The 13895-nt window shown below is 35.9% G+C and overlaps 1 protein-coding gene across 2 annotated transcripts in view; it reads left to right on the top strand.

The window, feature by feature from the left end:
* Positions 1 to 13895, top strand: part of RP1 (RP1 axonemal microtubule associated) — a 655430-nt gene that overhangs the window by 409519 nt on the left and 232016 nt on the right. For both annotated transcript variants that reach the window (XM_021005939.2, XM_078153415.1), the window contains one exon: positions 3898 to 3953. In XM_021005939.2, the coding sequence (XP_020861598.1) occupies positions 3898 to 3953 (56 nt within the window). The remainder of the gene's footprint in view (positions 1 to 3897; positions 3954 to 13895) is intronic.

The following is a 13895-nucleotide window of genomic DNA, read 5'->3' as shown; positions in this document are numbered from 1 at the left end:
ATGTAATTGGGGAAAATTAAATATACATATATATTATATATGCATACATATATATGCACATATATTATATGCACACACATCATATATATATATACATATATGTATGTATGTGTAATAGATAGGAAACATTTGTTGATAAGCAGGTAAATTTTGTATCACCATGGTCTTATGAAAAAATCCTTTCCTTAGAAAATTTGGCCTGAATAATAGGCTCTTTGCTTGCCTGTTCTTCACCCCCCTTCCAATATTCTTTTGAAATTATACCAGATTTGTTAACATTGCTCAATACCTTGAGCCGGTACTGTGTGGAGAGTACTTGGGCCTTTGTGTGTTTGTTTAAGAGTACCCTTGCCTTTGGGGAATATAAGGTGATTAGGGAGGACTAGCACCTCTGGATATGAGGACTTGCTGAGCCCTTTTCAGGGCAGCTCTTCCATTTTTGGTGCCTACCTCTCACCCAACTCTTACCTGTGGCTCCAAGAAGCTGTAGAGTGGGCAGCAGCCACATGTCAATAAAACCATCTCAGCAGATGGGCTAAACTAGCCTGAGTGTAACTGATGGGCCTCAAATCCAAGCATGTGAAAACTTCCTCCAGTAGAAGGGGCAGATCAAAGCAATCTGTACCAATGATCATGAAGGTAGATGAAGAGGGTGCTGTGAAATGCTTAGAGCTTCATTAGACATTGAAAATACCAAGGTCATCCACTGCATCCCAGGCCATGGCCAGTCATCTTGACTTTTGTCTTGCCAGTGGACTTTGATGATTCTGGAAGGAAGACTGAGGATGATGACTTTTTACAACTCTGCTTCACTTATGTCCGATTCACTCAAGAGTCAACACTACCCTGTGATGTCATTGGTCCTCTTCAAAATCAAAGACAAAAAATAACAACTTCTGACATTTGTTTAAAATATCTTAAAACCTTTAAGATACATAAATATCACTATGTATTCCTATAGAAGAAAATTTTAGGTTTTAGATATTTGTAGAAACAATGCCATATTCCCATAAGAGTTAAAAAAAATTTACCTTGAATACTGAGATATTTGCTACCCAAACATAAAGATATTTAGAAATATCCAGATAAATATTTATTTTTAAAAACATTCTATGTTTTCCATTTACATGTGAAAACAATTTTTAACTTTTTTTAAATTTTGAGTTCCAAGCTCTCTCCCTCTCTTTCCCCCTCACTCCCTTGTCCCCTCCTTAAGAAGGCAAGCAATTTGATATAGATTATACATGTACAGTCATGCAAAACATATTTACATATTAGTTTATTTGTGAAAGAAAACAAAGACAAAACTCAAGAATAATAAATTTTTTAAAAGTATGCTTTGATCTGTATTTAGACTACTTCATTTCTTTGTCTGGAGGTAGATAGCATTTTTCATCATAAGTTCTATCTTAGATCATTGTATTGTTTAGACTAGCTAAGTCATTCAATGTTGAACATTCTACAATATTGCTGTTACTGTGTACAATGTTCTTCTGGTTCTGCTTACTTCACTTTGCATCGGTTTATGTATTGACTGATATTTTAAGATGTTCTGAACCCAGGCTTGGTGAAATCTAAATTATGCAACCTAATTTGGTATTTTGTTTTGTCTTAGCACATGTTTTAAAACAAAAATTACTATTAATAAAATAATAGGGAAGTACAAAAGAGATTTTTTTTAAATGCTACTCTTAATTTTCAAAAATGACTGAAAAGTACCCAATAACATTTATGTTCCATTTATTACCAAATTACTGTTAAGTCCAATCTTGCTGGCAGCTTTAGAAGAGACACTTAGATGACAATGACCGAATGACAAACTTAAGAAAATGACATTCATCAGGGAAAAAGGTGCTTTTTGAACACTGTACTCATGTGTAGTCCTAAATTTTTAATAGAATTAGATAATCTACATTGTTATTGATAAATCATTTCAGTTTTGTCTTTTTGTGACCCCTTTTGGGGTTTTCTTAGCAAAGATACTGGAAGTTTGCCATTTCCTTCTCCAGCTCATTTTATAGATGAGGAAACTGAGGCAAACAGAATTGAGTGAGTTGCCCAGGGTCACACAAGCTAGCATGTGTCTGAGGCTGGATTTGGATTTAGAAAGACAGTCTTCCTCACTTCAGGCCCAGAATACTATCTTCTATGCCACCTAGCTGCCTTTCATATGACTTATGCTAATCTCAATACAATTTTACTTGTAAACTAGCAAGCACAGTGCTTTATCATTCAATTGTATATTATGTATCTAGGGAGGAGAAGTTTGTAGCACTTCCTTTATTCAAACTGATCTTTCCTTTTTCTTATTGCTGTTAAAGCCACAGGTCTAAAGAACTTTTTTTTTTTTGAGGCAAGCAGTAACTGGCATAAGTAGCAACTACTTGTATGAAACCTGCTTTAACAGGGAATGGAGATCTATAAAATTTGAAAAGGTCACCATGATTTTGGAATTATTTTCCTTTAATGAAATATTTTAAAAAAAAATTCTACCAAGCATCTTTTTATTCCACTCAAAAATAAACATGATGTTAGTTGATTCCCCCAGTTGCTAATGTTCCCCTCAGAAATTACTTTGTATGTATTTTGTATTTAAGTTTCAATGTACATGTTATTTCCTACCAATAGAATGTAAACTCCCTGAGGACAGGACCCATTTTGTTTGTGTCTATATATTCCCAGAATGAAATATGCCCAGAACATAGCAAGTGCTTAAAAAAAATTGTTGAGTGAATGAAAGATTTAATTGATTTGATTTGATATTGTTTGTTTAGAAAAGTTAAGACAATTATTTTCATCAATATCACTTGATTTTATAAAATCTAAGAATGTAATCTTTAAATAAGGCAGTGGATTCTCCAAAGAATTGACTTGACACCTGGACTTTGTTAAATAGAAAAAGAAGGTTTTCTTCTCTAGCAGTAAGTAGATTTTACAGAGGAGAGTGATTTTTGACATTTGCTCCATTTTATGGTTACTGAGTTTTTTTAACTAAAGGTTTCTTTTAATTTAAATGGAGTTTCTGAAGACCTTGAAAGAATTCAAAATTGAGTTAACAGTTTTATTACAATAATCTGTCAACACATTTGTGGTTTGCATGCCTGATTTCTTAATTGTAAATATGATGATGGCTCTCCATAGCAAACATTTAGGAAAATCACCTAATGGCTTCTCTGTACTTAATTAAACTGGTTATCAGATAGCAGATATAGTTTGTCATCCAGCTGCTTTACCTTGGGAGATTCTGATGGAGACAAGAAAAGTTTTTAAAAACACAGACTCATCTTCATCCTAAGGCATGATCCTTATATTGTAAAACTGCAGCAATCTACGGTTTACAAAGCACTTTACTCACAGCTCTGTGAGGTAGGTAATGCAAGTGCTGTTGTTTCTGTGTTATAGATAGTAAGAGAGACTCACTGAGGTTAATAAACTTGTATGTCATCTCGTAGCTGAAAAGTGGTAGAGACAGAACTAAAAACTCAGTCTTTTTCTTTCTATATTTCCTCTTTTGAGAGAGCACAACATGAAGACCGAACCAAAATTGTCCTTATAGATAGATAACTCAAGAGCAGAAATGCCAATTGATGTGAGTTTATGTTTTTAATCATGCTTCAGGGCATTCTTAGCAAAGCCCATATATTGGACTAGCCAGTCTAAGACTTTAATGTGCTTTTACTAGAGAGTCCTCCATCACCTTTTGGATGAAAGTTGAGTTAAAAGACTAAATTCTTAAGAATGGTTTCATTTGACTTTAATTCATAAGAATTTGTATTAAAAAAATTCTGTCTACAATAGAGTATAAAACATATTTTCCTTATTTCATTTTCCTTTCATAGAAATACATTTCATTCCAACCATTTTATCCCATTAATCGATATACTCCTGTCCACACAGATGGCTGGATGAGTACCAAGATGATGGGAAGACTGAGAGGGAGCTGCTTGCAAAAAGTGAGTAAAGTGAATGGAAGTCAGCTGATAGGTAACTTTTTTGAAAGGTTGATTGGTTCTGCAGCTACAATCTTATTTTTCAAAGGCTATCAATCTTATGTCAATGTTGTGTTTGACTTGATCTGATACTCAAGGAAAGATCTTGGACCAAGGGTTGGTTCGTTCTAGACAAATTAATTTCCTTTGAGAATTTCAGCTATTGAAGAGGCTGTATCATTAGTTTATCTGACCACAAATTCATCTACTAATTTACAAAATGCATTTTTAATTTTTTTCAATATCTATGGCTTAGATAAATAACTTGAATGGGAACTGACTGGTCAATATGCATAATTTTCATTGGCCAGGGGTGTGAAGAGTTAGCCCAGTCTAGTGGACAGAGGACAAGCCTGAAAGCCAAGAAGATCTAGATTTGAGTCTTGCCTCTAACACACATTAAATGTCTTTTTTTTCTTTTGGTGAGGCAGTAGGGGTTAAGTGACTTGCCAGGGTCAGACAGCTAGTAAGTGTCATGTGTCTGAGACTGGATTTGAACTCAGATCCTCTTGACTCCAAGGCCTGAGCTCTATCTACTGCACCACCTAGCTGCCTCCACATATTAAATGTCTTACCCAAATCATTTAGGCAAGTCATTCCTCAGTGCTCTCAGGCAATTCTCAAAGATTAAAAATTGATGAAGTTCCATTCTAACACTTGTTAGAATATAATCACTATTCAAGTAAGCATTCATTTTATTTATATTCCCAGAGTTAAGCACAGTGCCTGGCAATAGGAAGTGCTTAATAAACATTTGCTGATTGTCAAATTTCTGATCTACATTGGTAGAGGAAATTTTCATAGTGGGAAATTCTCTTCACTGAAAAAATCACAGGCCCTGACACCCTTCTTGTTGGCCCCCCAAAGAAGGTTTGCATTTTTCCTCTGCTCAAAACTCATTAATCACTCCTTATTGTTCTCTATGCTAGGTTTGAACTCCTTTGTTTGGCATTGAAGACCCTCTACAATCTGGTGTTATCCTAGCTTTCCAGCTTTATCTAACATTACTATCTTCTACAAATGCTGCACGCCAGCTAAGTTGACTTAATGTCTGTTCCCACGGACATTTCCCACCTCTGGAAAATACCTTGATTTTTTCTGCCTCAACATCTTTGCTTATGCTGATCTCTATACCTCAATCAATAGGTCATTGAACAAATATTTATGAAGCAGCCATGTTGTGCCAGGAACTATAGTAGGCATTCGGGTTGCAATGAAAAAAGGGAAGAAGTCCCTTCTTTCAAGAAGCTTACATTCTATTTGGTGAATCATTGTGTACAAAATAAGGGCAAAATGTCAAGCAGTTTATCTGTGAAAGGCACCATGTTAGGGGCTGAAGAGAAGTATGAAGAAGAGATCCAGACAAAGCACTCTGGGAAATTTTGAAGAGGGAAAAGTCATTTTCAGCTGGGACATTTTCATGGAGGAGATGGTACCTAAGCTAAGTCTCAAAGAGAAGTATTTCAACAGGCAGAGGTAAGGAAGAAACACATACCAGGGAAAAAATACCTGGAACTTGAAGAAGGTTGGATAAACTCAGGAATGGCTAGATCACAGTCCAGTCTGGCTGGACCATACAATGTTTTCAAGGGATATGATGGGAAATAAAACTGGAAAAATAAGTTGGAGCCAAATTTTAGAAGTCCTTGAGTCCCAGGATAGTCAGGAAATGTCATCTAAAACCTATGTGTCTTTGGTCATCCTGCCCCTAAGAAAATTAATTCAGTCAGGAAGAACTGGACATTTCACTTCTGGAGATAAAATCTAAATTATAAATAGTATCACTCAAAACTGAAAAAGACAAATCCATTAAATATGTCTCCTGTTTGCCAGAGAAAGGAAAAGGAAAAAAGTACACTTTAGTGCACACAGAATACAAGAGTTTTCAAAATGGAAAGCAGGAAAGAAGGGGAATGGGTTTTTTTTTTGTGGAGTATGAATTGGATTCAGAAGAATTAATATTGAAAGAACTAACAGGATAGAACTGTTTGGAAATTCTGGCAAGGTAGTAAATACATGATAGTAAAGGCACTATTAAGTGCTTTTTATTTTCAGTATAGTATCCATTTCTTCAAAAATCATCCCTGTGTTTTTACCTTTTATATCTGAAATAAGGGATAGAGTGAAATTAATGCATTTAACTTATTTAGGGAATGGGTTACTTGAATTAGTCAATCATGATACTAGTGTAGTGATAACATTAATACCTAGCATATATGTAGTGTTTTAAGGTTTTTGAAGCACTTTTACACACATTTACCCATTAGCTCAATAATCCTGGGAAATAGGTGCTGTTATTACTCCTATTTTCCAAATGAGGAAACTGGGACAAAAAAGTTAAATAACTTGCCTAGGGTGTTATACAGCTATTAAGTGTCTGTGCCACCTAGTCACCTAATAAGTGGTTAAATTTACCTCAGAGTCTGAATATAAACCATCACCAAAATTTTACTTAGACAAAACCTGAGAGGATGAACAATGATGCTTTTATTATGTGAAATGATAATAGAAAAAACAAAAATGAGAACAGAAATGTTAAAAATAAATAAAATATTTTATTTCAATTGAATGAAATGTTAAATGAAAACTTTGCACAGAAATATATGTACTTACATGCATATATATATGTATGGGTGTGTATGTGTGTGTGCGTGTGTATATACACACACACACATATATATATACACACACACACACACATATATATACATATACATATACATATACATAGTGACCCTGTATAATTATTTTTCAATATGCATCTATATGTGTCTATGCATATTTCTTTTCCAAGAGTACTCATTGTAGGACTACAACATATTATTCTGTTTAACAAAAGCTATATTAAAATTCAACACATTTAATTACTACATACCATGTGTCAGGCACTGGAGATATAAAGAAAAAATGAAACAATCCCTTCCATCAAGGAATTTGCTTTCTTCTAGGGGGGGATACAACATATAGACAGCTAAGTCAAAGTAAATATGAGAATCACCATGGTGAATTGGATGTAAAGTTGATTTTGGAGACAGAAAAACATGGATTCAGGTTTCACCCACCTCTAACACATACTGGCTATGTGACTCTAGGAAAATCATTTAACCTCTTAGCACATCAGGCAAAACTCTAAGACTGTATGTTGGAGGACAAATGCCAACTGCGTCAGGAGAAGGAGGTCCTCACTGGAGGCTACCTATTTAGATAAAATCAAGGGCCTCATCTTGAAGAAAAAAAGAATTCAAAAGGAAGAGAATACTAAGAACAGGGGTGCTCAGGAAGCACCACGTGTAAGAGGTGGCACTTGAGACATTGGAAGCTAAGGATTCCAAGAGGCAGGGGTGAGAAGGGAATATATTCCAGGCACATATGACACCCTTTGCAAAGGCACAGAGATGACAGATGACAAGTCATGTTTGGACATCAGCTAGTAATCCAGTTTGGCTGGAATACTGAGTATATTAAGGGAAACAATATGAAATATGCCTAGAGAGGTGGGTGAGGGCCAGATTCTAGGGAATTCTGAATGCCAAACATTAAATGCCAAAAGAAGACTTTGTATTTAATCTAGAGGAAACAAGATTAAGATCTTTTGAGTGGAGGAGTGACATGGTCAGATATGCATCTTAGAAATATTAATTTGACAGCAGTGTGAAGAATGGATTGGAGAGGTCATACTCTTGTATGGCCAGAAGCAGGAAGATCAATTAGGAGATTCATACAATAATATAAATGAAGAGTTATGAGGGTCTGAATGCTAGATATTTTGTAAAGTGTGAATAAAATAAACCACTTTGTGGTTTTACTGCACAATTCCTGGCACATAGTAGGTGATTAATGATTGCTTGTTGACTGATTTTTATAAAGGGCTTTAACATGTATTACCTCATCCTCATTTAAAAAAACCCACATGAGGCAGATGTGGGAGTATCTTATTCCCACATTAGTCATGAAACTAAGAGTCAGGGAAATTCAAAGGGACACATCTGAGGAAATGTGCCCAAAGTGGTTGTGCTATTTGCCAGGACAGTCCCTTAATATCCACCAATACATTGTATGAGTAAAAATAGGGTGGTATTAAATAGTGACAGTTTAATTAATCTGAAGTATATGCAACTTCCTCGTGACTTTCTTTGTTGAGCTGATTCAGTGCTATTATTGGGAAAAAAAGTGGCAGTTCTCTGCTAATGTTATCTATCACAGTTAAGGGAAGATCTGCAGTTTTCTGTGCTGATAATCCCCTTGAACAGTTAAATTTTAATTCACTTCTAGTAACAAAGAAACCTCCACAGGTGGTCCTTCTCTTCAAATTGATGTTAGTAAAAGAAGGAGACTTATTATGATTCTAAGAGGCAGTGAGAGGCAGTGTGCTGAGCACTGGACCAGAAGTTCAGAAAATGTGAATATTAATCTTTATTCTGGCAGTAACTTAGACAGTGATACTGGGCACATAATAACAGCATCCTCAGACCTCTATTTCTTTGCCTGCAAAATGAGGATAAACACATCCAACCAATTTGCACATGCCTTTTATATGAAATACGTAACAGCAGCATTGATCATTGAATCCTAATAATGTTCCGTCTATTTATCAATTTAATACCTATATGGGGGAAGGCAAAAAGATCACACATTCATCAGTTATCTTTTCTCTGAAACTCTCCTTGTCTTAAGAAATGGTATTTAATTGGGTGTTTTGGGAACTCCTCAAAATACTTAAAAAACTCATTCTTTGTTTCTTTCCAATAGCTTTTATGAATCTGTTCTTACCCTAGTGAGTTATTCTTTAGAGGAAAAAAAGGAACTTGAGAGATGTTTTGTTTAAGCTAATGTCACTTTTGATAGATAGGAGAAGCATCTGCAGGAAGCCAACATTTAGGTGAAAATAGATTTTAAAGAGACAGCAGTAGCAACTTTATATCAAAGCGCATCCAGGCTGCCTTGGGGTATTCTGAAATTACAAAATTAGTTTCAGAAGCTGAGTATATCTTTTCTTGATTCAGTTAAATTAGAAGTGGAGAAAGTGCAAATATCATCAACTCAATGTAATTAAATTCAACAAGCACATATTGAAATACCTACTATGTACCAAGCACTATGTGCCAAGCAGATAAAAAGATGACTGCCACCTCTCCAAAAAAAAAGCCATACACAATGTCTGTCTTTCTCAAAAATCTGTTGAGGGAATACAGTAAGTAATTAGATAAATATATCTGCTACTTTAATTTGAGCAAGGAATTAATTTGAGTAGTAAAAGAATAACTACAGTGAAGAGATAGGCTTCCCATAGGATGTTGTCTGTGATATTTACCCAATAATCTATGGTCATTCAATGACAGGAGACTAGCTCAGATCTATTGCTGGATACCCTCGGGGATTTGTTATACTTCCCCAACTCTAGGTGGTCATCTAAGACATGAAGGCTGCAGGAGGCAAGAAAGGAATCACTTCTGGAGGAGGACAACCAGCCTTCTTGCGGGGTAGATACGGATGAATTAGCAATGGTATATAGAGTCTGATATTTAGGGGGGGAAATATGGGGTCATTTTTTAAAGTAATTGTGTTTGTATAATTTGAAGTACAAAAATGTATTCAAATGTTCTTTTTTAAAAACAACTCCCAAGAAATTTTTGTTGCAAAATTGATAGTGGTTGCATTTTTTTAATTTGAAACATTATTTGGGAAACAGGCTCTATTTAGTCTTAATAGAGTCTTTCCCCCTCTTAATGTTTATGTAAACTTTAAAAACCTTCTCTGAGTTCTTTAATTCCTTTTATAGATTTCAGGGGTGTTATTTAAGGACAGTGATAACCAAACTGCCTCCCAGGTTTTCCCTTACCATTCTGCCCCATGGTTTTAACTTCATGGTAACACAATAGCACTGTTTTCTGTCTCTAACATATTTCCAGTTAGCTAACATCAAAATACCGGTGCATGGGATCAGGAGCTGGAAGGGAATGAAGACATCATTGAGCCCAACTCTCTCATTTTACAAATAAGGAAATTGAGGTCAGAGGATGTTAAATGACACACTCAAGGTTACAAATGTATCCTGTGATAGGGTTAAGATTTGAACCATGGTCCTCCAACACCAAATCTGGTTTTCTTTTCATTGCACTGCATTGCTTCTTTTGATGTATACGTCAATGTAGGAGTTTCTTTGTTACATAATAGGAACTTCTAAGACAATGAAAACAGATGTTTAATTTGTGCTGTTCCATGATTAGCACTTTTATGCTGGGCTGTGCCAAGTTATGGTTTTAAAGATTTTATACAAATGAATCCTCTTTCAAAATCTTAAAGACATGTTCTATCTGATAGCAATAATAATTACTTCCATTTCCTAGGAATAGGAAATGAAATGCTGAGACATTAAGCAACTTGCTCAAAGTCACCTGATGAAGTTTAGGCCTTCTTATTTCTAACCACAGCTGCATCCTTTTAAATAAATGAGGATGAACATTTAGCTGTCTCTTCACATTCAGCAAATGCAGGCTGTCAGGGTCCCCATATGAATGTATCTTTAGCGGTCCTTTTTCACTCATGCCTTCTATGTCTGATTACTTTAAAAATGATGCCTGCAGAAATGGCAGGAGGATGATTTTTTTCCCCCTTCTGACTGTATTCCACCAGCAATTCCAAGCTCAAAAGTCAGCTGATGATCACATTCCACGCTACCTTTGTCCCTGCTCTTTTGTAGGACTCACTTGCCTAATGGATAACATTTATATCATCTAATGGTAGAAGATATAGATTCAATGGCATCTATCTATCTATCTATCTATCTATCTATCTATCTACACACATACATATATACACACATATATATACACAAATACATACATATATGTGTATTCTACACACACACGAACACACGTATATATCTATATATCTATATCTCCTCTCACCTGTTCTCATCTCACTGTAAGGTATACAAGATTAATAATAATATTCATAACTCACATATACATAGGGCTTTAAAGTTTACAAAGTACCTCCTTTAGATATCTGTTATGTCTGACTCTTCATGACCCCATTTGGGGTTTTCTTGGCAGAGATACTGGAGTGGTTTGCCATTTCCTTCTCCAGTTCATTTTATAGATGAGGAAACTGAGGCAACCAAGGTGAATTGCCCAGGGTCACACAGCTAGTAAGTGGCTGAGGCCAGATTTGATCACAGGAAAATGAGTCTCCCTAACTCCAGGGCCAGCAGTCTGTCTACTGCACCTCCTAAGGGACTTATATTAAATACTGTAAGTACTTCTAATGCATTTTACAGATTAAAAACTGAAATTTAGAGAGCTTGAATGCCTTCCCATGGTCACAAAGGTGAGGAAAATGAACCTCAGAGTGACTAAGTGGTTAGTAAGAGTAGACTGAAAGGGCTAATTAGTAAAAAGTATTGAAGTCAGAATTTTATTGTTTTTGGCCAAAAATCCTTGTCAAAGTTATATCTATCCACAGATTGTTAGAGCTAGATGGAAGCTTATATAATATACGGTCTAACCCCTTCATTTTATAGATGAAGAAAATAAGTTGAAAGAGAGTACTTCTTACCTCTCAAGTTCTTAAGCCTAAGGAAGAGGAATTTTCAGAATTGTCATCATAGGAGATTCTAAGACAAACAGTCATAGTGTTTTATGGAACAAAAATGCATGACGCTAATTTCATAAAGGTAATAATAAGACTAATACATCCCTTTATTAAGACCATACAGTCTCAGCCTTTTTCTCTGCATCTTACATCAATCACTCAATAAACATTTATTAAGCCCTTCTGTTAGGTACTGTGCTAAGTTCTAAGGATGAAAAGAAAAACAGTCTTTGGCCTCAAAGATTTTACATCCTAATAGGGGAGACATGTATAGAAAGAGGCACATAAAACACATATTTAAAGTAGAAGGAGGCAGTACTAGCAGCTGGGGCTGAGGGAACCTGGGAAAGTCCTCCTGCAGAAGGTGGCCCTGGAGCTGAGTCATAAGAAAGCCAAGAATTCTCAGAGGCAGAAGTGGGGAGGGGAGAGTATTCCAGGCATGGTGCATAGCCAGAGCAAAAGGTACAGAGAGGGGAAATGGAACATGATGCATGAGGACCATCAAGTCAGTATGGTTGGACCACAGAGTGAGTGAAGAGCAATTTCCAAGAAGATTGGAAAGGTAGGAAGGGTCTAGGTTGTGAAGAGCTGAAAAGCTTTACATATGGGTGGTGGTGGTTGGGGGGAGAGTTAATTTTTGTTCCTAGAGAGTAATAAGGAGCTCCTACAGTTTATAAAATAGTGGAGTAACATGTTTAGAACTACATTTCACTAAAATTACCTTGGCAATTGATTGAATAGAGGATATGAGGATATATTACAGTAAGGAGAGACTTGTATCAGGGAGACAAATTAGAAGGCTGTTGCAGTATCATAAGCAAGAGATGGCAAAGGCCTGAACTAGGTAGAGGATGCATTTGTGAGAATTACCTGACTAACATGTCACACAGTAACCTACCTTTCTGAGGCAGCTAGGTAGTGCAGTAGATAGAACTCCAGGTCTGAAGTCAGGAAGACTCATCTTCCTGAGTTCAAATCTGTCCTCAGACACTTACTAGCTGTGTGACTCTGGACAATTCATGTAACTCTGTTTGCCTTAGTTTCATCATCTGTAAAATGGGCTAGAGAAGGAAGTGGCAATCCACTCCACCATCTTTGCCAAGAAAACCCCAAATGGGCTCTTGAAGTGTTGGACATGACTGAAAAATGACTCAGTAATAGCAAACTTACATTTTCAGAGTTGTTCTTAAGTGAATACAAATTAGAATTGTCTAGTGTGGTTTCAGATGTTCTGGGCAAAGCAAACATTCCCAGGAATTTTCTCTAGCCCAGGGCTCTACAGGAGAAGTGAGCTTGACTAGAGGAGATTGCTGAGACCAACCTTTAATCTTATCAATGGACATTGCCAGATAATAGATAATCATCATCGTTATAAAATAACATTAGCTTTATTTAAATAGCTTATTAGCAATAGCTTGGTATGAACCACATTGCTATCCCTTTTCATCAATAGGCATTTATTAAGTGCTTACTATGTTCCAAGCACTGCCTTAAATGCTGAGATGCAAAGAAAACCAAAAACATGAAAGTAGTTCCTCAACTCCAAGAACTCATGTTCTTTTGGGAAAGATAGTATCTAAATAAGCATATACAAGACAGCTCTGTCTTTTCCTGTTTCTACATTGAGGGAAAAAAACAAATAAACAAAACAAAACCCCCCACAATTACAGCTTTCATTGATGTTGGCAATCTATCTACTGTTCTACATGGTAGGTCTTTTAACAACTGCTTGGAATTGCCCTGTTGTCCCCTTAGCACTGAAGATGCCAGGATCATCCAGAATTCCTGACTTTCCCCAAACTTGAATCCTTTCAGTAGATAGGATGTCATTACTATGACCACAACAGCATTTTTGGTCAGACAGCCGTCTAGATACTCTTTCTGATGCAGTTTCCTGGCAAGTTCCTCTTTTATGACTACATTCCCATGGCCCCTGTTTTGATTAGGACAAATAAAAAAGCAAAAACTCAAGCCAAAGTAATAATGATTTTCAAAATTATCTCCTCCCACCTAAAAAATTTAAGCATATTTCAAAGAGCATTGAACTTTGAAGTCCAAAGCCTGGGTTCAAGTCCTGATTCTATCACTTAGTTCTTTGGCCTTAGGCAAGTTCATTAACCTCTCTAAGCCATGGTTTCTCTGGGAATTGTTCTTTTGGGAATTATAATGCTTCTATTACCTACCTCATTGTATTATTGTGAGAATATTTTACAAATGGCATATCAGAGATATAAAAATGTCTAATTCTTCTTTTCATTGGAAGGTCTCTGTTATAAATAACCTAGTCCTAGTATAAATCTTGCATTCCTTATA

Source organism: Phascolarctos cinereus, unplaced genomic scaffold (assembly GCF_003287225.1).
Source record: "Phascolarctos cinereus isolate Bilbo 61053 unplaced genomic scaffold, phaCin_HiC Scaffold_4;HRSCAF=312, whole genome shotgun sequence".
Taxonomy (NCBI): Eukaryota; Metazoa; Chordata; class Mammalia; order Diprotodontia; family Phascolarctidae; genus Phascolarctos; species Phascolarctos cinereus.
This window is presented reverse-complemented; position numbering and strand designations above follow the sequence as displayed.